At 43.6% G+C, this 26,412-nt stretch overlaps 1 protein-coding gene across 3 annotated transcripts in view; it reads right to left on the bottom strand.

Moving 5' to 3' along the window:
* Window positions 1-26,199, bottom strand: part of LOC124055285 (protein SON) — a 59,384-nt gene extending 33,185 nt beyond the window's left edge. Inside the window, exons 1-6 of one of the 3 annotated variants that reach the window (XM_046381936.1) lie at window positions 26,045-26,199; window positions 24,980-25,174; window positions 19,648-19,682; window positions 19,166-19,365; window positions 9,373-9,563; window positions 8,103-8,320 (exon numbers count right to left, since the gene is read on the bottom strand). In XM_046381936.1, the coding sequence (XP_046237892.1) occupies window positions 8,103-8,320; window positions 9,373-9,563; window positions 19,166-19,365; window positions 19,648-19,682; window positions 24,980-25,174; window positions 26,045-26,127 (922 nt within the window). In that variant the 5' untranslated portion in view covers window positions 26,128-26,199. Of the gene's footprint in view, window positions 1-8,102; window positions 8,321-9,372; window positions 9,564-19,165; window positions 19,386-19,647; window positions 20,116-24,979; window positions 25,175-26,044 lie in introns of those variants that run through there. The other 2 variants (XM_046381937.1, XM_046381938.1) reach the window with 2 other exon arrangements.
* Window positions 26,200-26,412: the final 213 nt, after the last annotated feature.

Genomic DNA, 26,412 nt, shown 5'->3' with positions numbered 1-26,412 from the left:
ACACAACTTTAAATTGTTGTCTTTCGTATTTATTTTGAATATATTTTTTTATTTTCAAAATGTGTTTCAAAGCTGTATGGTAAACTCCCCAAACATATAATCACCATGGAGGATGAAGTCACATCACATCTGCCACAATGACAAAGGGATGACGCATTTCCTCTTCCTCTTAATATACAAAAGTGAAACCAAAGTATACTAGATACTTGCTGATGGCGTCATTCACACATTCTGTGCAGTAGTGATGGCAGTGGAGCCACAGTATCAAGTTCCTTCTTATAGCATCAAATAACAAATTAAAACCAAACCAGAAAAACACTTGAAGAACAAACATGAGCATGATAAAAAAAACTATATAAAATGATAGAAATCATCTTTGGCAAAAATTATCTGATGTGTACTCTGAGTTTTTAGTATGGTCCATGTCAGCTCTCCAAACACTGAGGGGAAGGGGTTTGCAGTGGATGTTCTCACTCCCAAAATGTCAAACACAGCAGCCTGGTCAGCATATCTAAATCTAAATCTAACCAAGTAGTTTTTGTGTCTAAACCAAACCAAACTACAACCTTTTCTCAGCATTATTAACAATCTACACTACAACACTGGTTCAATTACTTACTCCGCCTGGAGCTCAGTACTCTTGGACTCCCCCTTCCTCCCCTGTACATCGGAGGGACAGCGGTGGAAGTGGTCTCCAGTTTCAGGTACCTGGGTGTCCACATAACGGGCAACCTCACCTGGAGCAACAACACTTCCTGCCTCATCAGAAAGGCACACCAGCGGCTCTACTTCCTCAGGAGGCTGAGGCGTGCCGGACTGGGGAGCTCAGTTCTGACATCTTTTTACAGATGTGTGGTGGAGAGCGTCCTGTGCTCCTGCATCACTGTGCGGCACGGCAGCTGCCCTGCGGCAGAGAAGAAAGCTCTGCAGATGGTGAAAGCTGCACAGAAGACTGTGGGACGCAGCCTATCCACAACCACGGACATTTATACCTCCAGGTGCAGGAAAAGGGCCTCCTGTATCATGAAGGATGATACCCTTCATGATACCCCCACCCACCCCTCACACAAACTGTTTGCCCCTCTCCCCTCAGGCAGGAGGCTGCGAAGCATTAAGAGCAGGAACACCAGACTGAGGAACAGCTTCTTCCCAGAAGCTGTGAGACTGTTTAACTCTGGAGGACTTCTGTAGCCCCTGCTGCTGCAAACACCCCCCCCCCCCCACACACACACACGTCACCCTCCCTCTCCCTTCCCTTACAACCACCCATGAACATTGCACAATGCAGCCATTTTGCACAGAACTATGCACTACTTGTCTCACAATTCTGCAATACTGCTGTAAATATTGTTGCCATCTGGTCCCTGTTCACTGGTTATACCTTTTTATTCTGGTTGTTTTTATATTTATATAGTGTTGTTATTATATTTATAGCATCAATATTTGTAGGTTATTGGGCTTATACAGGGACTGGGGAAACTAATTTCATTCCACCTCACGTTTCTACATGTGTGAAATGACAATAAAGCTCCTTGAATCCTTGATTCCCTCAGTCAGGTCCTCTGCCCTGCTCAACCCTGTCTCAGGCTGTCCTCCTGACATATCTGGTGTTTTTAGTTTGTTAATGAATTCTTCTTTGCCCAAACTCATCTCTGTGTTCTTTACATTCACTACCAGTCTGCACAGCAGCATGATCAGAACACTGCAACCCAGCAGGCACAGATTCAGAGTCACAAAATCCGTTTGCCTTGTCCGCTATTAATAAGGCCATCTCCACCCAAGGCAAATTCCTGGGACAGTTGATGAGTTGTTGAAGACGTTTCACCTCTCATTGAAAGGCTCATGCGGCCATAACAACTCACATGATGGCAGGAAGTGTCAACGACCCTAAGGACCACCCCCAAGGTGACATCCCCACTGGAGGTTAGTCTTATGGATGAAAGATGAAAGGTTTTCAACAACCTAAAAGATATCTCTTGCCTTCGCTTCTAGCACTTTAACTTTGTTGAGGAAATGTTGAAAGTATCTAATCACCCAGTTTGTGGAAAGGATGCAACTGAATGTCCTCTCTCCGTCTGATGGACTCCCATAGTGCTCCTGAGCTGGCTACTAGATTCGGGACCCTGGATGTGGTGTTCATCCTCCATTTCAGTGGGTGCCGTTTTTGGTGCTGCTTTTTCATTAGTGAAAGTATGGCACACTGAGATTTTTCACAGACATTCATGGAATAAATAACATAACAAATATAATAAACAAATATTAATTTCCTCTTATTAGTTCAGCCATCACTCCTCTTCATGGTGCAGGACATGTGAAACTATTCACTCTGCAATAGCCCGGATACAGACTCAGCACCCAAGTGCATTCATTGTAATCTCGGGTGATTTCAACCACACTAACCTGGACAAAACACTCCCCACTTTCACTCAGTTTGTGAACTGTCCTACCAGAGAGGGAAGAACAATAGATCTGCTGTATGCTAATGCAAGGGATTGTTACAGCTCTTCCCTCCTCCCCCAACTAGGCAGGTCAGATCACAACCTGATCCACCTCTCCCCCTGCTATGTGCCTCTCATAAAGCGTCTGCCCGCAACTTCAAGGACTGTGAGGAGATGGACAGACGAGGCCAATGAGACACTCCAGGGCTGTTTTGAGGTGACAGACTGGCAGGCACTCTGTGAGCCCAACAGCCAGGACATTAATGGGCTCACTGAGTGCATCACTGCCTACATAAACTTCTGTGTGGACACCATTGTCCCAACCACAACTGTGTTACCCCAAGAACAAGCCGTGGGTAACCAAGGACATCAAAGCCATCCTCAACGACAAGAAGAGGGCTTTCAGAGCAGGCAATAGGGAGGAGGTGAGAGCTATTCAGCGAACCCTGAGATTAAAGATCAGGGGAGGCAAAGGAAAGGTACCGGAGGAAGCTGGAGTGGAAACTCCAGCAGAACAACACGAGAGAGGTGTGGAGTGGCATGAGGACCATCACAGGTTATGGGCCAAACAGCGGAGGAGGAGTTGATGGCAGTGCGGAACGGGCGAATGAGCTGAATCAGTGTTTTTAACAGATTCGACACAGGGACCCCAATTCACGCTTCAAACGACTCCTCAGCAGTACGGTTGCAGCAACTAGCCACTCCAGCCTCTCTCCCTCCCCTCACATTCCAACTGGATGGCCTCGCTCACACCTCGTCCCCAGAAGCCTGGGTGGACCACTCTCACCTGGGTACCACATGCACTCCTCCCCCACCCATCACCTCAACGATGACCTTCACAGCTGATCAGGTGAGAAGACCGCTGCAGAGACTCCGTGCAGGCAAAGCTGCAGGCCCAGATGGTGTGAGCCCCAGGGCCCTGAAAGCCTGTGCCCCCCAGCTAAGCAGAGTACTTCATCATGTCTTCAACCTGAGTCTGAGTCTTCAGAGGGTCCCCGTGGTGTGGAAGACGTCATGCCACACTATACATATCTGCAACATCAGTTAACATTCAAGTTCAACTGAATTATTCCTTTTTGTAGTCAGGAATAACGTCAAGGTGTATTTCCTGTCCCGAAGACGCCGCGTCCCAGCGACCCCAAGGACTACAGGCCTGTGGCCCTGACGTCACACATCATGAAGACCCTGGAAAGACTTGTCCTGGAACAGCTCCGGCCCATGGTCCAACCACTTCAGGATCCCCTTCAGTTCGCCAACCAGCTCCGCCTTGGAGTGGACAATGCCATCATCTACCTGCTGAACAGAGTCTACACCCAACTGGACAAGTCGGAAAGCACTGTAAGAATCACGTTCTCTGATTTCTCGAGTGCGTTTGAAACCATCAGGCCGGCTCTGCTGGCGGAGAAGCTGACAGCGATGCAGGTGGATGCCCCACTGGTGTCCTGGATCGCAGACTATCTGACAGGCAGCATTTCAGGCAAACATACAATCATCTGCCCGTCAGATAGTCTGCGATCCAGGACAGCAACACCGGGACTCCAAAGGGGACTGTCCTCTCTCCCTTCCTCTTCACTATCTACACCACAGACTTTACGCACTGCACAGAGTCCTGCCATCTTCAGAAATTTTCTGATGACTCTGCAGTGGTTGGGTGTATTACTAGGCGGGATGAGAGAGAGTACAGGACAGTAGTGGACAACTTTGTCACATGGAGCAGGAAAAATCACCTACAGCTCAATGTGACAAAGACCAAGGAACTGGTGGTGGACCTGAGGAGGACTAAGGCTCCAGTGACCCCTATCAACATCAAAGGGGCCGCTGTGGAGGTGGTGGAGGAGTACAAATACCTGGGGGTGTACTTAGACCACAAACTAGACTGGTGCAAGAACGTGGACATGGTCTACAGAAAGGGCCAGAGCCGCCTCTACTTTCTGAGGCGCCTGAGGTCCTTCAACATCTGCAGGACGATGCTGAGGATGTTCTATGTGTCAGTGGTGGTGTCCAGTGTCATCACATATGCTGTTGCCTGCTGGGGCAGCTGCCTGAGGGTGAGGGACACTAACAGACTCAACAGAATCATTAAGAAGGCCAGCCATGTTGTGGGAGAGGAACTGGACTCTCTGACAGTGGTGTCTGAGAGGAGGATGTTGTCCAAAATAAGAACTATACTGGACTTTCCCTCTCACCCTCTCCACAATGTGCTGATCAGCTACAGGAGTTCGTTCGGCAAAAGACTTACTGCCACGATGCACCACAGAGCGACACAGGAAATCATTCCTGCCTGGTAGTTTGATGGAAATCATTCCATCAAACTACTAAACTCAGCACTGTGACGGACACACTCACTCACTTTTATATATACAATGTATATATTGGTTTTTTACACATGTACATACCTGTATTTTTAAATTTTCTTAAAAAATTTGAGGCTGTTGGAAGTTGGAAGCAATCAGCTAACACAACTGCAATCCTGTGTTGCAGATATTAAGTCCTGGGTGACCAACAACTTTCTTCTGTTGAACTCAGACAAAACTGAGGTTCTACTAGTTGGTCCAAAACATCTTAGACAATCTTTAGCTAATGATATAGCCTTTCATAACAGACTAGCTCCTACCTCTAGCACCACTGCAAAGAATCTGGGTGTTAGCTTTGATCAGGACTTGTCTTTCAACACCCACATAAAACAAATCTCGAGGACTGCATACTTCCTCCTTCGTAACATTGCAAAAATCAGGCATGTCCTTTCCTTAGATGCTGCTGAGAAGCTCATCCATGCTTTTGTTACCTCTAGGCTGGATTACTGTAAATCTCTTTTGCCAGGATATCCTGAAAAGTCCCTCAGGACTCTGCAGCTCATTCAGAACTCCGCAGCTCGTGCTCTGACTAAGAGGTGTGACCACATTTCACCTGTGCTGGCCTCTCTACATTGGCTCCCAGTAAAATTTAGAGTAGAATTTAAGATCCTCCTCCTAACCTACAAAGCCATGCATGGTCTGGCACCATCATATATCACTGATCTCATTGAACCATATCAGACCTCCAAGATGCTGCTGGATCCTGAGCTCTCTATGGCCCTGCCTATTGCACTGATAGTGCTGCTGGATCCAGAACCCTCGCCACGGTCCTGCCCGGATCCTGCTGCTCCTGCTCTGCACTGTTCTCTCCATCTCCTGTCTCTCATCTCACCCCTGTCCTGTCCCTCAGTGTGGAGCTTACTCAGTGTAGGGTTTTGCCCTGGGACCTGTTTCTCTCTGATTCTCTTCTCTTTTTTTGAATGTATTGTTTACACACCTGTAAAGTGTCTTGAGATAACCATGTTATGAATTGGCACTTAAAATAAAATTGAACTGAATTGAATTTAATTGAATTACATTCTTGGTCCACTCCACTGAATACCCTGTCATGCCCTGATGAAGGATGACCTCTATGACATGTCAAATAAATTTGTGGTTTTGGAGGAGAGGTGCCACTGGCTGGAAGGAGCAGACCAACCCTTCATGATATAGACCCAAAGTACCTTGCCTATCCAATCTACTGAACACCTGATAAGCCAGATGGAGTCTGTATTTTAGCTGATTTAATCTCAGCATAAATTCGCTCAACATACAGTAAATCATCCGCAATGCCTCGCTCTGGTCTCCATGGGCTCATGTCACTTTGGATTTCTTCAAGACAAGACAACTTTATATGTATAGCCCATTTTTACAAGCAGTTTGTTTCAAATGGCTTAACATAACATCATAGCAAAATCCTCTGCTCTTCGACCCTCAGATAGACTTAGGAAAAACTCCCAGAAAAACCTTTAACAAGGAAAAAGAAACCGTAGGGTGAGCAACAGAGGAGGGATACCCTCATCCAGGATGGCCAGACGTGCAATGGATGTTGTACAGGCAGGAAAGCAAAGATCTTCACAGGTCTTCAACCTGTCCAACAGTCAAAACTGTAATACACATCATTATCAACTGTATCCATTCCATTCTCAGTGTCTTTGTGCCCATGGTTACCAATGTCCCGCACAGAAACATTGGACGCTCTCTCTGGCCATTCCCTCTGTCCAAGCCCACATGCTTGGGTTCACTATAAGTCTGTGTGACAAAGACCCAATTTCTAATACAAAGAAAATACCAACTTTTTGTGAGGCCACAGAAAGAGATCCCTATGATTTATAAGGTATCTGTAAATACCCACTACTGTGTGATTAGACCTGATCAATGAAACAAATGTAATATGTACCAGGGACAGACATTTCATCAACAGAAATAAACAACACTATTTGATAAACAGTTTCACTTACATGCAAACTACAATGAATGCAGGTAACATACATGCCATGGCTCATAAAAAGCCAATCATATCTCTTAACAATGGGTAATCGGATGCCCAAACCACCTCATCTGGCTGCTTTCAACACTTCGGAGCAGTGGCTCTACTCTGAGCTCAGGCTGGATGTCCAAGCTTCTCACCTGATCTATAAGACTGAGTCCAGCCACCCTATGGAGACCCCAAGATACCTCAACCCCTTTGCCTGGTTGTTATCCATCATCTCCTTTGCTTTCCCTTCCTGAGTCGTCTGTCAGGTTGCCAGAGCTTCCTTGAGGCCAACCCACAGTCCTTCTCCATAGCCTCCCCAAACTCCTCCTACAACCAGGTTTTTGCTTCAGTAAATGCCCAAGCAGTCTTCTGGTACCTGTCTGCTGCTTTGGGAGAGCCCTGGGTCAGCTAGGCCTGAAAGGTTTCCTTCTTCAGTTTAACAGTTTCCTTCACCACTGTTCACCACCAGCAGGTTCTTCAGTTACTGCCACAGAATGCACCTTCCAACCACAGTTTTGCGGCTCAACAATGGAGGCTTTAAACATGGCCCACTTGGACTCCATGTGCCAACCCTTGCTCAGGATGTGTATGAAATTCTTTCCAGAGGCTGGACTTGAATACCTGATGGACTAGGGCCTCTGCCAGACATTCCCAGTTCACCTTCATTACTCATTTGGGCTTACATTGTCTGTCCGGCAGCCTCCCCCACCATCTGATCCAACTCACCACCAGGCCTTGATCAGTTGATAGCTATACTCCTCTCTTCAACTATGTCTCCAAGAAATATAGCCACAGTTCTGAAGATATGACCAAAGTCAATCAATGACCTTTGGCCTAAGATAGTCTGGTGACAAGTACATTTATGGACCATCTTATTTTCGAATATGGTGTTTGTTACGGCCAGACTTCTGAGCTTTAATAAAAATAGGTTGTTAAATTCATACATTTTTAATTACCTAAAAGAGTTATAATAGGTCATTATAATCGAGTAGCAAAAATATATTGACTGAAATATATAAAAAAGACATTGACTGAAATTAAACATTTTATTGAGATTATTTTTTCAGCAATATCACCAAGATCTATGTGCACCTATTGTATCTAAGACAATCAAAAAATTCAGTTTGTGGGAAATTTACAGCTTATATATTAAATCAATTTTTAAATAACTGTCATACAATAGAAGTGGTAGAGTCAATAAAGGAAATAACAAACTGCTTTGAGAATATCTAAAGATTTAACACACCTTCCGCCCTCCTATCATTAGTGTAGAACTGTATTCAGGTCAATGAACAAGTTTCAACATGGGACAATGTGTACACTATAGGTACAATGTCATCAAACAGGTCCTACCTAGTTTTTGTCTTGTGTCCTCTGCCTTTTCTTCTTTTTTCTCTGGTGACTTCTGACTTTGATCAGGGCTCAGAAACTTTGTGCTTGAATCTGTGAGCTCCTCTGTTCTGATGTTTCTTTGGGCATAGGTGGAGGACAGCTGACACAGCTGGAAGCCTTTTGATGGACTTAGTGTCGACTGTATGGATTCATCCAGAGCGCCCATCTTCTCAGAGGAGCTTCCATCAGTCAGATCAAGGCAGGATAAAGCAACATCACAATGAGAGAAGATAGGATCTTGTGCCATTACAGTTAGTGTGGGTAGTATTATAATATATTGTGAACGACCCAGTGATTTACAATCATTTCTAAATAAAACTGTGAGACACATCACATCACTTTGACACTACGTTCGGAGTCCAAATTAATTTTTTTTGGGTAACATCTGAAAGGACAATCTGCAAAACATTACATGATTACACTGCTGCCTCCTTATGTTTTCAGGACCGATTTAAGGGTACTCTGAATGATCTACCACCAATTTTTATTGGGTTATCATAGTTTGTTGGTGGTGGTCTCTATGAAACCGCCAATCACATAAACACGAGTCAGCTTCTCTATGCACCACTAAAAGCATACTCACCATCATCCCCCACATAATCTTTAGCCAAGCAAGCTACAATAATGTGTTTGGGATGGAGAGACTATCACTTCACAAATGAGAAATTGAACCAAGCACTGACCATATCGAGCACATCCCCTGGCAGTATATCTCCCAAATGTGTTGCACTTATTACAACAAGAGGGCAAAATCCATAGTGAAATACTGAAATTGACATAATCAATTTAATCAAAGCATAATCCCACCATAGTGTGTGATTTATCAGGTGTTTCACAAGAGAAAGAGGTATGAAGTGTTAACAAAGTGTTACATACACTTCTAGCAGCGCTCTCTGAACAACGTTACGACACAGACAATAATTACCATTTACCATTCCTGTTGGATGGCAGTCGATCTCATCCTCTGCTTGGAGGGTAAGAAGCTCCCAAAACTCATGTTGACCCCACAGTTATCAAACACTATTAGTTATTCCTTTTTCTTTGAGTTAGCTTCTAACCGCTAAGTAATGGCGCAATAGTCCTGCCTTGAATAGTCTGTGTTAAAGGGACAACTATGTGAAAACAATGCAGACCCCAAACAATTTAAATGAATAAAAAGTCTATGCAATGTTATCCAGCAATGCATTTTTCTCAAGAATCATGCTATCAATTGATGTTTTTTCCTTCATACCTGGACCGGGTCCTGGGGTGCTGTGAACTGGATATAGAGTGAGTCCTGTATCTCTGAAGGGGGTGTCTAGAACAAGAGTGAGTGTCCCTCCTCGCTGAACAGGAATGTGAATGAGAACAGGAATGTGAATTGGAATGATGAGTCCTTTTCCCATTTCTTTCCTCAACTCCTCTTCTTTTATTGGAGCTGTCCTGTCAGGAAGCAAATAAAAAAAGGTAGACATTGATGAACTGTCAACTTCCTTTGAACTTCTTGTAAATTTCTGTGGAGACCTAAAAATCAACACAAAGCAATAATAGAGTATCTGATGAATGTATGTAAAACTCAATACACAAATAAATAATACAGGAAGGGGTTAAAGAAAATGTATTGTTTTATTTCCTTTTACGGTTTGAATTATTAGGGGTTAGAGCACTCCATCACAAAATCTTGCCGCATATTGTACTTCATATTTGTTTTACTCCATATTTCAATGAACCTCACAAGCCGACACCGGAATTAAAAGTTGGTTAAGTGCATCATTACTGTTATTATTATTATTAGCATCTATCGAGCATTCAAAGGTCTTTAGGAGATTTTTAGCAGATCAGGGACCCCTTAGCCTCCTATCGTCCCTGCATAGACTTACCATGGTTTGAACAACATTACCATTAAAAATGTAATAAATAACAAATACCCTTTACCTCTTTTATAGTTCCACCTTTGAACCACTGCAGGGAGCTAGGATCTTCTCAATGTTAGATCTTCGTAATGCCTGCCATCTAGTTCAATAATATTTGGACAAATCAATCTGTAAAGCTTCAGTTTCAAAACTTTTCCCTTTATCTTGAGTGTGCTGCTTTTGTGGTACCAATTTTTGCAACCTTAACACAATAGGTGCCACCTTTGCACTTTGGGTCACTTTCAATAGGTCGGAATTTTTATTTAAGGGACGGGTGTTGATGGACAGGGGAACCCCACATTGTTTTAGTGGTAAAATATGTGGCTCTATGGAGATTTACAGACAATATTTATGGATTCTTGCATGTAACACACTGAAAAAAGTAATGGTGAGATAGTCAAACTGTTAATTCACTAAACACTACTAAGCAGCTACAGCTTGTTGATTACTGTTCTGAAGTCCAGTCTTCCTAGTCAGGTATAACTCTATAAAAAAAATACCCAAAATACAAGCATCCGTTAATAATGTTAACATCAATGTTTAACTGTTGGGAGACCTCCTATGATACACTGAGCTTCTATCTGCACCTCTCCCTCTCCTTCTGCACACTCATGTCCCATAAATGCATGCTACTAACTTTGCTTCTTCCCCAGGATGTTTGTGCTTTCTTATCTCACAGGTTCCATGGATCATGGTTGGATCTCCTGTTGTGGTCCTGCATGACACCAACTGCTATTGTTATCATTTATTGATATTCATATTTCTACTATATCAGTATTCCTATTATTATTATTGTTGTTGTTATATTAGTTGCTGCAAAATGGTCTATGGTAAATGCACTATACGTATTTAGCGCTCTTCTAGCCTGACTGACCACTCAAAGCACTTTACAATACAAGCCAGCAATCATCCATTCATAAAAATATTCACACACTGATGCCATGCAAAGTTCCACCCGCTCATCAGGAGTGATAACCATGATAACACTCATACACCAACGCATCGGCCACTGGGAACAATTTGGGGTTCAGTGTCTTGCCCAAGGACACTTTGACATGTAGTACCAATGCTAATCCTAGTGTAAATGCTCATTTATTCCCAAATTTGTAACAAATGTTATTAATTCCTTTGAAAGTATGCAGGGAAAATAAAAAGTTTGTGACAAGAGAGACACAATGGAGGAGAAGAGTGGAGTGAACATGCCAAGACTATGGTTGTCCCTCATCAAGATTTCAAACCATGCAGGTCGACTCTGATAACAAGCTTGCCTCTGGTCTACATGAACTAGCCAAACCCTGAGTAACGTTTTGCTCGCCAAAACAAAGAATCTTAGTTGGAATTACTCTTCCCAGCACCCCCTGCATCAGCTAATCTGCTGAGCTCCTTCCACCACCTCGCCAAGGATATTTGTCGCTGGTAGCTGCTGATTAACACTACTGACCTACTGTGAGGACAACAAGCACAGATTTACACATGCCAACTTCACTCAGAAAAGCATAGTAAGAGGCCTTGAGCTCTCAGTAGATGTAGTTGATTAGTGTGTTTTGCTAAGGTAATTGCTGTTTGTGGAACTCGGAACCCTCCCCTTTACTGTATAGTATTGTGATTGGCATACTGTTTCTTTAAGTGCTGGTTATTTGTTCATCCACTGCATGAAGTTTGTGAATGTTACTCTGCAATTGTGTTTGAGGTCCGTACTCTACTGTCCAGTGACCAGTCCTGCTCATAAGCTGAGCCGATATGTTCTGTCTTACAACAGACAGGCTACTGCACCTCTCTCAGTACTGCAAGAGCTGCGCTGCTGAGGGCTTCTCCTTCTGTTCCCTCTTTTTTCCTCTTTACTAACCCACATAACCATATATTTACACACATCTCAAGAGTGTAGATGGTCTGAGTGGAAGTGTGACTTCACATTTGCATTGTCCTCCATTCCCAAGAATGGTCACATGAGCTGCCATTAAACTTACTCACATTCTCACAACTCACATTCGCCAAGAAAAATAGGTTAAACATTAGGGATGGGTGATATGTTATCGTTTATGATATATCGTCGAAAACATTCCCCACGGCAAGAATAGGTCACCCCATGATAAAAACGATAAATTCCCATTGATGACGTATGTAAGTGCATGACACACGACACACGTGTGGAATATTGACAACAATGATGGAAGGGGGAGCAGATATGCCGGGCAGCGAGGTGCTCGTTTCTTAAGGGGGCTCCAGCTCTGTTATCTGGAACTGGTTTGGTTTTACAAAGTCTGACGTGAAGCAGCAATTTACCACGTGCAAGGTTTGCAAACAAATAGTGCATACAAACAGTAACACGACTAATTTGCTCCACCATCTCAAACACAAGCACAAACCGCAATACGATGAAAGCCAGAAAGTGCACAAGGATGCAGAAGCAGCGTCAACTTCATCCAAAGAAACCATCCACTCAGAAGAAACTTGCCGATGCATTTGCTCAATTCACACCGTATGATGATCAGAGCAAATGGTGGAAAGAATTAACGGAGGTAGTTGACAGCCTCGGACTGCTGCGCCAGCTACATCCAGCGGCCTGTGGTGCAGCGGAGCCTCGTACCAGCGGTGTCTGACAACGTGGGAGGCAGGAAGAGGAAGCGGGGGTGTCGAGCGGGGCTACAAGCCAAGCTAAAGGCTAACCCGTTCAGGTCGTCGCTACCCTCTGTCCTGCTCTCCAATGTCCGTTCCCTAGAGAACAAACTGGATCACCTAAAGCTAGAGATGACGACCAGGCGGGAAACGAGAGACTGCTGCGCCATCATTCTCACACAGACCTGGCTGACTCCATCTGTACCGGATGACGCCGTTAGCATGGAGGGGCTAACAACATTCAGGTTGGACAGAGACAGCTCTCTCACTGGCAAATCGCGGGGCGGTGGGGTCTGCATATACATAAATAACAACTGGTGTAGCAATGCAGAGAAGATCACATGTCACTGATGTGGAACTACTGACGGTGAAATGCAGACCGTTTCATCTACCTCGGGAATTCACTGCTATCATCATCACAGCAGTGTACATTCCACCCAATGCAAATACCACAGATGCCATGAATGTCCTCTACCGCTCCATCAGTGACCTGCAAGCTGCACATCCAGAGGGGGTGTTTATGGTGGCAGGGGACTTTAATCAGGCCAATATGAAAACTTTCCTCACTTCCACCAGTATGTGGATTTTGCCACGAGAGGCGAGAATACGCTGGACCTGATCTACAGCAACATCAAAGGGGCTTTCAAGGCAACACCCCGCCCCCACCTTGGCTCCTCAGACCACCTCTCTGTAATGCTAATTCCTGCATATAAGCCACTATTGATCAGGAATAAGCCCACTGTGAAACAGGTGAGGATTTGGCCTGCAGGAGCCATGCATGCCCTACAAGACTGTTTCGAGTCTACTGACTGGGACATGTTTAAGTCAGCTGCCGTGGACATTGAGGAGTATGCTGAATCTGTGTCAGGATACATCCAGAAATGTTCGGAGGATGTTAGCGTGGTAAAAACTATCACCACCCGGGCAAATGAGAAACCCTGGATGACCAGTGAGGTACGCGCAAGGCTGAAAGCAAGAAACGAGGCTTTCAAGTCCGGTGACATGGTGGCTCTGAAAACAGCTAGAGCCAACCTGAACCGGGCTATAAGACTGGCCAAGCGTGCTCATGGACAAATAATACAGGACTTTTTCAATGACCCCACTAACACCAGGCGGATGTGGCAGGGCATCCAATCTATTACTGACTACAAGGCTCCTACCCCTTCCTGTGAGAACAACACTAGCTTCCTCAACCAACTGAACAAACACTTTGGGAGGTTCGAAGCACTGAACACCACCTCAGCAATAAAATCCATTCCTCGCCCAGGTGAGCAGATACTCCGCCTGGATTCAGCTGATGTCCGGAGAACCCTGAGGAAGGTGAATGCCCGGAAAGCAGCTGGCCCTGACAACATGCCTGTTTTCACTGCTGAAGTCTGGCAGAAGATTCCGCAGCATGCGGTGCAGAACAACCAGACTCGCAAACAGCTTCTTTCCATATGCCATAAGACTACTTAACTCTACATGATCACTTCCCCTCCTCACCCACACAAACACCACTCAAGACTACAGCCCATTTATTTACTGTGCAATATATTTATATTCTGTACATCTACAAAAGTACTATTTATTACAAATACTCACTGTGCAATAATAATTACATAAGTATATATGCTGACTGACTTATTATACAAAATACCTCACTTTCAAGTACTTTTTACTGCATATTTATTGTGTGTGTATATGTTGTGTATATATTATATTTTTTACTTTTTTTTTCTTTTAAAAAGAATATGTCGGTAATTCCTGCTATGCTTGAGCCACTGTACCGAAATTTCGTTTGTGATGAAAATCCAAATGACAAATAAAGAAAGTCTAAGTCTAAGTCTTGTGATATTTCTAAGCTAAGTTATTTTTGCTGTTTGCACTGTTTTTTTTACTGCCTGTGTGCCAAAATGTTTTAATACATTTTTAATAAATAATAGATTCTGTTTTCACATTTCAGACTTGTTTGTTTGTTGTCACTCACTACATTTTTGCAGTCCAGGTGTACTACTTGAATTTAACTGATGTAGTTTAGTAGCCTTTATTACTATTTTGACGGTAGATTTATAGTCAAAAAGATTAGGCTTCATTTTTTAGTCCATATTGCCCATCCCTATTACACATGAACAGTATGCAACAGATGTACATGAAAGGGAACCCCAAAGAAGCAAGAGTGCTTATAAATAGGGGTCCTAAACAACTGACAACATCCTCACCCACATTCAATCTATCTTGTGTGTTTGATAAGGCTATGGCCAGACATTAGACCATGCCTATGTATGAGGAACAATAAACCTACTTTTATTTCGCAAGAACAGACACTTCTCTTGCTATGAGTCAAGGAATATCTAACTATACATTACCACTCTCTAAATGGAGATCTACTTAGAAACTGTTTACTGATTGAAGACAGATCAGTTCTAACTTTTTAAAAATATATGATGACTTCTGTGGAAAGGCGGCAGCTCTCCAAGCCAGTCCTGGCACTTTTTCGCCAATGGGACTGCCTAGTGGAGATAGATGGTGTTCTCTTTCGCAAGGTCTTCCGTTCCGATGGGGGTGAAGAGTTTCTACAGCTCATTCTGCCTGCCGCCCTTAAGCAGGAGACTTTAAGCCAGCTTCACCAAGACCATGGTCACCAAGGCATAGAGCGGACCACAGAGTTGGTCCGGCAACGTTGCTATTGGCCAGGAATGTCAGCAGACATAAAGCAGTGGGTTAAGGACTCAGGACACGGGCCTAACAGCTTTATGGGCCACTTGTTGGCCTCCCGACCTAATGAGATTGTGGCCATTGATTTCACATTGTTGGAGCCTTCTCGGAATGGGTACGAGAATGTTCTGGTCATGACAGATGTGTTCAGTAAATTCACGGTGGCTATTCCCACTCAGGATCAACGGGCCTCCACCGTGGCCCAGGTTTTGATCTCCGAGTGGTTTTACAAGTTTGGTGTCCCGAGTCGCCTGCACTCGGACCAAGGGAGAAGCTTTGAGGGCTCAATGATTCATCAGCTCTGCCTTTTGTATGGCGTTGCTAAATCCCGTACCACCCCGTACCATCCCACGGATAACGGTCAATGCGAACGGTTTAACCGAACCCTGCATAATCTCCTTCGCACCCTTCCGGTTTCCCGGGATTGGGTAGCTTGTTTGCCTCAGGTGCTTTATTGTTATAACACAACTCCTCATCAGAGCACACGCGAGTCTCCATTCTTCCTTATGTTCGGGCAAGAACCACGTCTTCCAGTCGATTTTCTCCTGGGACGTGTCCAGGAGCCTGCAGCAGGCCAGGTACAGGACTGGGTGGCCGAGAATCAGGTGAGACTCAGACTCGCTTTTGAGGGTGTTCGTGACAAGATGTTGGCTGCAGCTGGCCGACGGAAAGAGCGGCATGATCAGCAGGTCAGAGAGGCACCGCTTTCAGTGGGACAGCAGGTGTATTTGAGGGACCACAGTGTCAGAGGGCGCCATAAAATACAAGATCTTTGGAGCTTGGTGGTCTATCAGATTGTGAAGGCCCCTGTTGGTGAAGGAGCAGTTTACACTGTTGCTCCTGTGAGTGACCCGCAAAGGGTTCAGAACGTGCATCGGAAGACGCTGAAGACTATAATCCAACCTGAAGCTGTTGCCCCCAGCTGGAGGTGTCCTCTCCATCTGCTGTGGCAGCACTGGATGGTGAACCCTCCAGTGACGATGAACTGTGGGCTTCGGTCACTGAAAGATCTTGTCCGCCACCGGCAGCTGTCCCGGGTACCTCTTGCCCTATAGACCCCCCCACTGTGACTTCTCAGCTGGTCAGTCTTGCTCCAGTGATTTCTCCAGCATGCGAAGGTGCCTTACCAACAGCCTCATTGTTGTCTCCAACTAACCAGCCGAGCACGAGCCAGCCAGCGTTGCATAGAACAGCTCGTGTTACAGCTGGCCACCATTCTAATGTCCATCATCTCCCTCAGCCTGCCAGCCAGCAGCAAAATGCTGCTAACAGAGACTGTGTTTAATGCCCAGACTGCCATCTTCAGGCCCTGGAGGTAGTTCCATTGGTTATTTTATCCATCTTTGAGGCGACGATGCAAAAGTGGGGGGTAGGTGTGACCGGTCGTCTCTCTCCCTGCCACTATATGGCATTGTGCCAAAGGACTGAGCGCCTTGATTGAGGGGCGGTGCGATGCATCTCTATATATAGATGTGCGATGCACTTGCCTCTTCCTCTTTCGCTTCCTTCCTGTGGCCACCGTGATTGTGTGACGTGGTTGTTGTGGGCGTATGATCCTCTTCACTCAGGTAATGCATTCTGCTACTCTTTGGTGGTTTTGGTGAAGCGATCTTTGCTTTGTAGAGCGTGACCGGCTGCCGGGCCGTGGGGATGTGTCGCCCCGCTTGTAGTTTTTTCCTGGAGATGCTCACCTGCCCTTTCGGTAAGTCTGCGATTGTCTGCCGTCCAGCGGCTCTGTCCCTCAGTTCCCAGCTGATTGTTTTGGTGTTTTGGTGCAGCTGAGTGATTGACCCGTGACGGGAGCTGGTTGTCTTCTGCCTCTCTCTGGCGTGGCCGTTCCTTACGGAACGAGGCGAGGGTAAACTGCCGGCAAATATAAGCCACCCCTCCCTGGGTCTGCGCTGCTGTTTTGGCTCTACTACCATTTTGGCTCTACTACCGTTTTGGCTCTACTCCCATTTTGGGCTCTATTATTGTTTCAGCTTTATTGTTGTTTCGGCCTTATGTGGAGTTTGTTTCTCCTTTTTTTTCTCTGTGTTGGTTTTTTTCTTTTATTGTATTGATGATTTATTATATTGTTTTTCTTTCTTCTTTCTTTAGGTAAATGTTTGTTTAGTTCACGCCAGTTATACTAACCTTTGGGCTTGTTTTATTAATCGTTGTTTCTTTTGTTGCCAGGTGTCGTGGGCTCCCTGTGGCAGTTAATCCCTGGTGGTGGTGTGCTCTTCACGATCCCCCCCTTTTTTTTGGTTTTGTGTGTGCGTGTGTGTGCAGTTTCACAGGTGATTCTTTTGAGGACCTCCCTCCTCCTTGTCTTGTGGTTGTCCTGCCGCACGGTAGCCCCGGCCAGCTTCATTTGCCCCCTAGTTTATTTTATTGTGTGCTTAACTGGTGTGACTGTTTTTGAATTGTATTTTGTTTATTTCATTTGTTAATAAATTGCTTTTGTTGTGGAACTGTCTTGCCCTGTGGTACTGAATCTGTGTGGCCTTGGTCTAAATAACCAACACAGTTGGGCTCAGATTTCCTGGGGTGCAATTCCCCAGGTGGCGTTGTCGCAACCACGATTTTTATGCTCCGTAGTGTACACCACGCCACACTCAGTTTTGCCATTACCAGCAGTGCTTGGGGGCAGTGGCGGGCTATCACTCTTCTCCGTTGGATCGCAAGCTTTAGTCAAGCCCTCTTTATTAGCATGTTGACGCCGAAGTTTTTCTTGTTGTTGTTAGGTGGGCATTTTGAGTTCGTACATATAGACTGCCGGCCGATGACTTGTTAAATGTCCTCTGTGCAGCGGGATAAAGTCATTTATCATTCCTACTTGAGAAAATAGGCTGTCTAGATTGCAGAGTCCCACACCTAAGCTGCCATCTTCACCACTTACGTCACCGTCTCCCATTTTTGTTGAGTTTTTAAAATTTTATTATAGTGCCTGAAATTACATTGATGGATGAATTTAAAAAAAAATGAAATGAAAATGAAAAATTATTATCACTACCATATTTCTCCAAACGTGAGATTTTTTTTCTCACACAACTAGCTAGCTAGCTTGCCCTGTTTTACTCTACAGACAACCATGCAAGTGTTCATGTGTTTCTTTGTACTTAATTTAAAAAACTAGAGAATTTTGCAACACCATGCTCTAGCATTTGTACCATTTCCATTCTATTAATAAAGAGCTTAATCTAACTGATGACTGTAGTGGTCAATTTTCCAGCAAACCTGTTTCAGTGGTCCAGTCCTCAACTTGTTGTTTACCTAACTCTGAAAGTAGTCAACCTAGGGAAAATCACTAAAAGCAAGAATTTATTTGCCAACAACTGCTTCATTGTACTTGTGCATATGACAAACAACCTATTCATAGTAAGCACTCTGATTTAGTTATTAATTTGGTAAACTTCAGGTTTTGCATATATCATTCTGCAACAATGCATGATAAGGGAATTCATAAATTATGCCTACAGCCGTCCTATCAGCTGTAAACACGAATTTGTTCGCAATGACCTCTCAATGGTGATTTTCACATTGCTGAACATAACATCAAGATTAAATTCTAAAATCTCTATCTGTAAATGTATAACTTTTCTAAAAAAAAAATCTAAAACATCTGTAGTTTACAACAGGTTACATTCTTGATAATTAAAACAAGGAAATAGACAGAAAATAGAATAAGTCACAGTCAAAAGAGCTGCAGTCCAATATTTACATTTTCCCTTACTTATAGTGAAAGAAAAAATGTGTATGTTCATTTGAAGTAAACTAAGGGAAATTATGTACTGTCAATATTATTTGTATTTGTTTGTTTATTGGTACTATTACCTGTTTTGGGATGATATCAGGCAGTTCCTCTTGTCGCCTTGATGAAAAACTTGGACCGCATTTACTGTCCCTCAACTTTGAGACAAACTCTAAGTCTGAATCTGATGAGTTCTCATCACTTTTCCTCTGTCTTTTTTTCTTCTTCCTCTTTGCTGTAGCATGCCGCTTGTGGCATCTGGCATTGTTCTTGTTATCCTCACCTGAACAAACAACACAGCAGCTGTGTGCCAAGACAGCATGTATTGTACAACAGAAAATACAGTATAATAATGTAAGCAGTAACTGAATGAGCAATTCTGTGATTTATGGCTTTTTGCCGATGTCCACAAGCAAAGTGGTTACTTGGTACATCAGCCACAGCACAACATCAGACTGAAAAAGTGTTTAAAACACTTAAACACAGTTTAAAACACTTAAAAGACACACTAAGACAACAATGATATAAAACTATATCACTTTACATAAAATAATGAGAGACTTACATCGTTCCATATTTGCTGCTGTTGGTGTTCCTCTTCTATGAAGCAAAGATAAAACCTGAGTTAGGCACAGTTGAAAAGCAGGTATTAATAGTAAAATGGAAGGAGACCACCTTTTTTTCCCCCACAGTGACAAAAATATTTTGAAATGTGTCTGTCCAGGCCCAAATACTTTAAGGATATCTACTAGATCTTATTTAGTGTTTCACACTTACATGCATAGACTGCTAAATTGCATCACAAATGTTCAGATCAGTGTCAAGACCTCCTTACCTTCTATGATTTGCACAATTAACCTGCACTTTATAACTCATTTCTGGGTAGCAATCCGTCTTCACATGTTTACACTGTAGCTTTTAGTCTCTTGTTTTATACACACAGTCAATCAGGTCAACCTGCTTTCTTTGCACTCTATTGTGCTATCATGTAGCATATGTTAGTTTATTTAGTATATTTTAGTCTATTTTTCCTACTAACAGTTAGGCCTTGTTTGATTGTTTGTTTGCTTACTTTTTGACTAAGCTACACTGCTGTAATGGGCTACTGGATGCTTGAATTTCCATCGGGATCAATAAAATATCTATCTATCTAAGACTTACTACCAAAGAGGGCAACTGAAAGGGTCACTCCTGCCTTTACAATAGGAATCAGAACTGGTAAGGTTTTATTTAAGCATATCTGAGGTCATTATGAGACAGTGCTTCCACTACACAGATTGTCCACTAGAGAACACTGACACTGTAAAATGTTCCACTGTCCCACAGCACTATCTTTGGTGCAGTTCTTTTTAAAATTAAATATTACCTTTGCTCTGCCATATGTACATAAGACAAGAATACCCATACTTGCAAGTCCTCTTAACAGAAGAATTTAAGCTGGGACAACTGGACTTAAGTTTAAAGCAAAGATGTTCCACCTTTCACCAAAAAGGCTTCGTCATTTCTGATAAACTGGTCGAGAGTCCCAGGTATTAATTAAATCTAATGGCTAGATGGTTGACCCACCCTGTCAATATGTGACTGCAAGGGTGGCTGAATGGGTCATTGTCCCACACAGCCATCATGTGACTTATTAGAGTCTCATGTATTCAGGTGTGAATGACTCACCCACCCCCCACAGTCATATTGGCCCATCAAAGGGGTCGTCAGCCCACCCTTTCATCATTTAACTTGTAAACGTCACATACTGTATGTCCTGGGGGAATGAGGTGTGGGTCTCCTGGGGAGGAATCTCAAGGATGCACTGTAGGTGGCTGATGGGTGGTGGCACAGAGCACCACCTCTGTTGAAGGAAAGTTGTTCCAGGTGGACATAGATGGCTTCCTTCACATCTCTCTCAAACCACCTGTCTTCCCTATCCAAGATGTAGACAACAATGCACTTCACATGATGGCTATGTGGGACAACAACCCATTCAGCCTCATTGCAGTCACATATTGGTGGAGCGGGTCTACCATCTAGCCACCTAATTTAATACCTGGAAGTCTTGACCAGTTTATCAGAACTGAAGAAGCCTTTTAGATGAGAAGCAAAATGTCTTTGCTTTAAACTGAAGTCCAGTTGCCCCAACTTAAACTATTCTATGGAAGATGACCTGGAAAAGACTGGCTTCTAGAGATAACAAAATAATCAAGAGAAAATTACTTCATAACATTCACAATAGTAGACCACGACATACACTGGGGCAGGTTTGGTGTATGGGAATAAGAACTTTTGCCATTTGTTATAAAAATATTATCCCTACTGGATTGATAATTATTGTAAGGTAGAGATTTGAACCACACACAGTGGTCATCTTAAAGCACATGTGCTAGCCAGTAGGCTACAGGCATAGGAAATTCTCATAACCATTGGGAAACTGGAGAAGATACAACCATCACTAGTTGGTGTTTGAACAACATAATAAAATACGGAAATTAGTAAGACGGATGTTAAGTCTGATATGCTGAATAGTAAAGGGTGGTCCTTAATGTGACATTCTCAGCTGAAGTCATTTGCTACAGTCAGAGACCATCAATGCATGCTGGCATGACAACCCTGATCTTGAATAAACATGACAGCAAATAACTGAAAATCACCCTTTGTTTTCTTATATAAACGGGTTGTTATCTCAAAATAACAAACCTCATTTTCCCAACAAAACAATTGAAACTGATAAAATAAAAACTAGTTATCTTGAGATCACAACATTAAAAAATAACTGCAAGCATGCACGTTTTTTGAATTATTCAAATCTTGTTTTGATGCACCCACATACTTCAAAAGTTTTATGTTTGTGTCTCAATGCTTTTCTGTTTTTGTTTGAAGTTTTTGTCTAAGTCTTTTTTTTTTAAAAGGTAGAGGGTAATTTAAGTTAAAGTTGATGAAAAAAACACCAGCAGAGGCACAGCAGGACCATTAGCCGGAGTCTTTGTTGCTCATTGTTGGGACCGCAACAAAGACTCTGGTAAGAGCATAGGTGGCGGTCTGTGCATCTATATACACAACAACTGGGCCAGTGATAACCTCAGCATACAAAGACATTGTTCACCGGACCTCAGAGTTCATAACAATCAGATTCTGTCCCTTTTTCATGCCGAAAGACCTAACAGTCGTTCTAATCACAGCTGTATACCACCAGATGCTAACGTTAGCATAGCATACAACATGAAGAAATTTTTAACAGGGATGAAAAGAAAGGCGGAGAGAGACGAAGATAATGAGACAAAAGTAACACACCCGAAAGCTAAGACGAGGAAATGTGACGAAGCATATGTAGCGCTTGGCTTCACTGTGACTACAGTGGGAGACGAAAGACCGGTGTGTTTACTGTGTCTAAAAATGCTGGCAGCGGACAGCATGAAGCCAAATAAATTAAGGCGCCACTTGAAGACATTACATCCCAATCATGCTGATAAGCCGCTGGAGTTTTTTCAGCGAAAACGTGCCGAATATTGCCAACAATCATCCCGCTTTGTGAATGCTACTGCAGTAAACCAGCGAGCACTGTTAGCATCATATTATTACATATTATTAAATATTATTACATATTATTATTACTATTATTTATAGTCGCGGCAGAGAGTGGGTGGGGTGGGGTGGGGTGGGGGGGCGAATTGTTTTCTTCTTGCTGGGGGGGGCGTAACAGAAAATAATTGAGAAGCACTGGGCTAGTCAGACCACGTCTCTGTGCTCCTCTGACCAAGACCATCACCACATGGCCAGAGGATGCACTTTTCCAGTGAAGTATCTTTGAACACCAGAACCTGGCGGCACACACAGAGTTTGTGCTATCTTACATCAAGTTCTGCATGGGGAATGTCACAGTGGATAAACGCATCCGGATTTTCCCCAACCAGAAGCCCTGGCTGACCAGCCAAGTCAGGATGCTTCTCAATGAGTACAACACCGCCTTCAGGTAAGGCAATAAGGAACTGTACAGTGCTGCCATGCAACCTGAAAATAGGAATTACAAAAGCCAAACTGGATTACAAAACCAAAATAGAGGACCATCTCTCCAACCACAACCCACGGCAGATGTGGCAGGGCAACCAGGAGATCATCAACTTCAAGGGCCAGAACAACACGGCTGTGCACTCAAGCGTCCAACTAGCGGAGTAGCTGAACACCTTCTTTACACGCTTTGAGACCCCGACCCAACAACCTGCAGCCACACCCCCACAACCCCAACCCCAACCACCCCCCACAGCTCTCAAACACTCACTGTGCAGGCACAGGATGTGAAACGGGAGCTCAGCAAAGTCAATCCCAGGAAAGCCACTGGACCAGATGGTGTACCTGGGAAAGTACTCAGAGCCTGTGCTGACCGGCTTGCACAGGGCTTCACCAAAATCTTTAACCTCTCCCTGACACAGGCCTCCATCCCAGCCTCACTAGCCAGACCCAAACAGTCAACCTTGGTTCCCACCTCCCCTCCACCCGAACACTCAGCACAGGTTCCACACAGGGGGGTGTGTGCTGAGCCTCCTCCTCATAACCTCTACACCTCCGACTGCAGACCGGCCCACAGCAGCAACACCATCGTGTAGTTCGCTGATGACACAACAGTGGTGGGGCTAATCTCAGGAGGAGACTTCAGGAAACACAGGGCAGACCCGTCTCCTCTCTCCATCAACGGGGACTCAGTGGAGAGAGTCCAAACCTTCACCTTCCTGGGCACCACCATCTCCGCTGATCTGTCCTGGTCAGCTAACACCAAGGCTGTCGTCAAGAAGGCAAAACAGCGTCTGCACTTTCTTAGAGTGCTCAGGGAGAACATCAACCAGAAGCTGTTGATAACCTTCTACCAATCCACTATTGAGAGCATCCTGACATACTGTACTTCAGTGTGGTTCTCCCACTGCAAGGAGGCAGACTGGCAGAAGCTCCAGAGAGTGGTCAAGACAGCGTAGAAGATCATGGACTGCCCCCTAACCTCCCTATACACATCTCACTGCCTCAGTAGAGCGCAGACCATCACCAGAGAAAGCACAGCGGGATGTGTGCTTTGTGTTCGACCTGCTGCCCTCTGGCAGACCCTACAGGTGCATTACATACAAGACAAACAGACTCAGGAACAATTTCTTTCCAAAAGCCATCACCATCCTGAATGCACAAATGCACCAGACCCCTAACATGCAAAAATCTCATGTGAAACAAATTCTCTTGTGCAAAAACCTTACCTCTACAACAACTTCCTGTGCAATATCTTAACCTGTGAGTTATGTGCAATAACCGTATGTGCAATAATCAGCAATAACCTTGTCAGGCAACATCCTGCTCTTACCATTTGCTATGCAGACACAAGTAAGATGCAGCATTCTTCATTCTTTTTGGTATACCATTCGTATTTTTGTGTAGCATTTGTTTTAGATGCTTGGTGCTTTAGATGACATTTATATCTTTGTAACATGGATAACATTAATATTTAATACAGCATTCTGATTTTTGCAGCATTTGTGTTCTTGTACAGCATCCATATTTTTTCATTTACACTACAACTATACTAATTCCTATATTAGGACCAGCACCTCATAGCCCCTGCAAAGGCATGTCTGTTGTTGTACAATGACAATAAAAGCTTTCTATTCTATTCTTCAATTAGCAAAAGTCACTACAATTGACACACACAATGTACAACACTGGTACAACAAACTCACTGATGGATTACAACCCCCTCTACAAAGGAACACATCAACAGCCATTATGTTGCACAGCAACATAATCTTGTAAATATTATGTTGGGGAGGTTACTTTAACTGTTAAAGCATGGTATGATGGAAGTGTAAGCACAATGTTATTAAATAGTTTGAATAAAACTATTCTGTGAGTGACAACATTCATTATTCATGTTTCACCTTGGCTGATGTTTTTGTCCTCTTGCTGACTCTGAACTGCTTTCTTTCTCTGCCTTCTCTCGGTTCCTCCTCTTCTTCTTGCTTTTATGTTTTTTATGCTTCTTATGTTTCTTTTGTGAACCACTGCCCCTGAAGTCTTCCCGTTTCTCTTTCTCTGAAGTGGCGCTCTCTGCTCCAATCATTTCACTGCTGCTGCTGCACACACAGAACAAAATAAGATATTATTATTTGCACTTGCAACTGGATTGGCCCAACACAGCTGCAGCAACGTCTGTTAAATGTCCATGTCAGGAAACCTGAGTCTGAACTTGGAAATTCATTCATGGGGCTATTTCAAAGAGAGTAGACAACCTCAATTAATCTGCTCAGCAAAACCCAGAACTGAAGTTCAGGTACATATTCTTAATGTGACAGAGATTTTATTCTATGAATTTTATTATGCTTAGATGGTCAGCCAGAAGAATGGGAAAGTTATGCTGTACCACCACAACGTCAGATTTGAATCTCAAGTTTATTATATGTGTGATTCGCACACATATAATGAACATATCTTATGGAAAAAATTATGTATTTGGAAGGGTGCCTGGGAACTGGGTATCTCAGAAACACACGCAAAGTATTATGTGAGCACCCGTTTCTCTGAAAGTCCGCAGAGCAATAATCTTTCACAAATGGAGAAAATGTACAGTTCTTGAATGAGTATTCCTTAGTCAAGTTTGCTGACTATCGTGCATGCAATTTGCAGGTTAGCTAGCTAAGCAGTAAAAGTGATCAAGCGAACGCTATCTTATCTATCTCACGTAAATACAAATAGGACTAATTAACGCACTTAATCACTTTTAACGGGAGCATTATTTGCATCCCACGAACCTCATCAATAACATCATCACCAGTTGTATCCCAATGTTTAACTGTAAAAATATCTAGCTAATGTTAGCTTGTATGGTACAATTGGTAACCAGAGTGGAAACCGGCCGCTTCAGATAGATTTTAGGTTCTATTAACTGACTAGTTAACAGTATTTGACTACCAATATGAGAAATACAAAACATAAAAGTGGCATACGCTTTATCTTCATTCTGGTCTTCGATTTCTCTGATTTTATTCAATATAAAATCTTGGAAAATTTGCTCTATGTTGGCCGCCATGATTAAGAGTGTGCATCTACTTGTTGGTCCGGGTAGGAACAGTTATGTTTTCCGCTATGTTCCGCTATGTCTATTTCACATTCGACAGGCTCCTGGGCTTTCAAAGAACCTTGGTTGTGGATGACCATTGTGACCTGCTGGCGACCTGTTGGAGATTCATTGTGACCTGAGCTAATGTATAGGGCTGGGCAATTTTAACGCGTTAACGTATAGGGGTTTGGCAAGTTACGCGTTATTAATAAAATAATTAATTAACGCCGACAATTATTTTATCGCTCATTAACG

Source organism: Scatophagus argus, chromosome 24, assembly GCF_020382885.2.
Source record: "Scatophagus argus isolate fScaArg1 chromosome 24, fScaArg1.pri, whole genome shotgun sequence".
In the NCBI taxonomy this organism is placed as follows: Eukaryota; Metazoa; Chordata; class Actinopteri; family Scatophagidae; genus Scatophagus; species Scatophagus argus.
The sequence above is the reverse complement of the archived record's forward strand: the minus strand, read 5'-3'. Positions and strand labels throughout refer to the sequence as shown.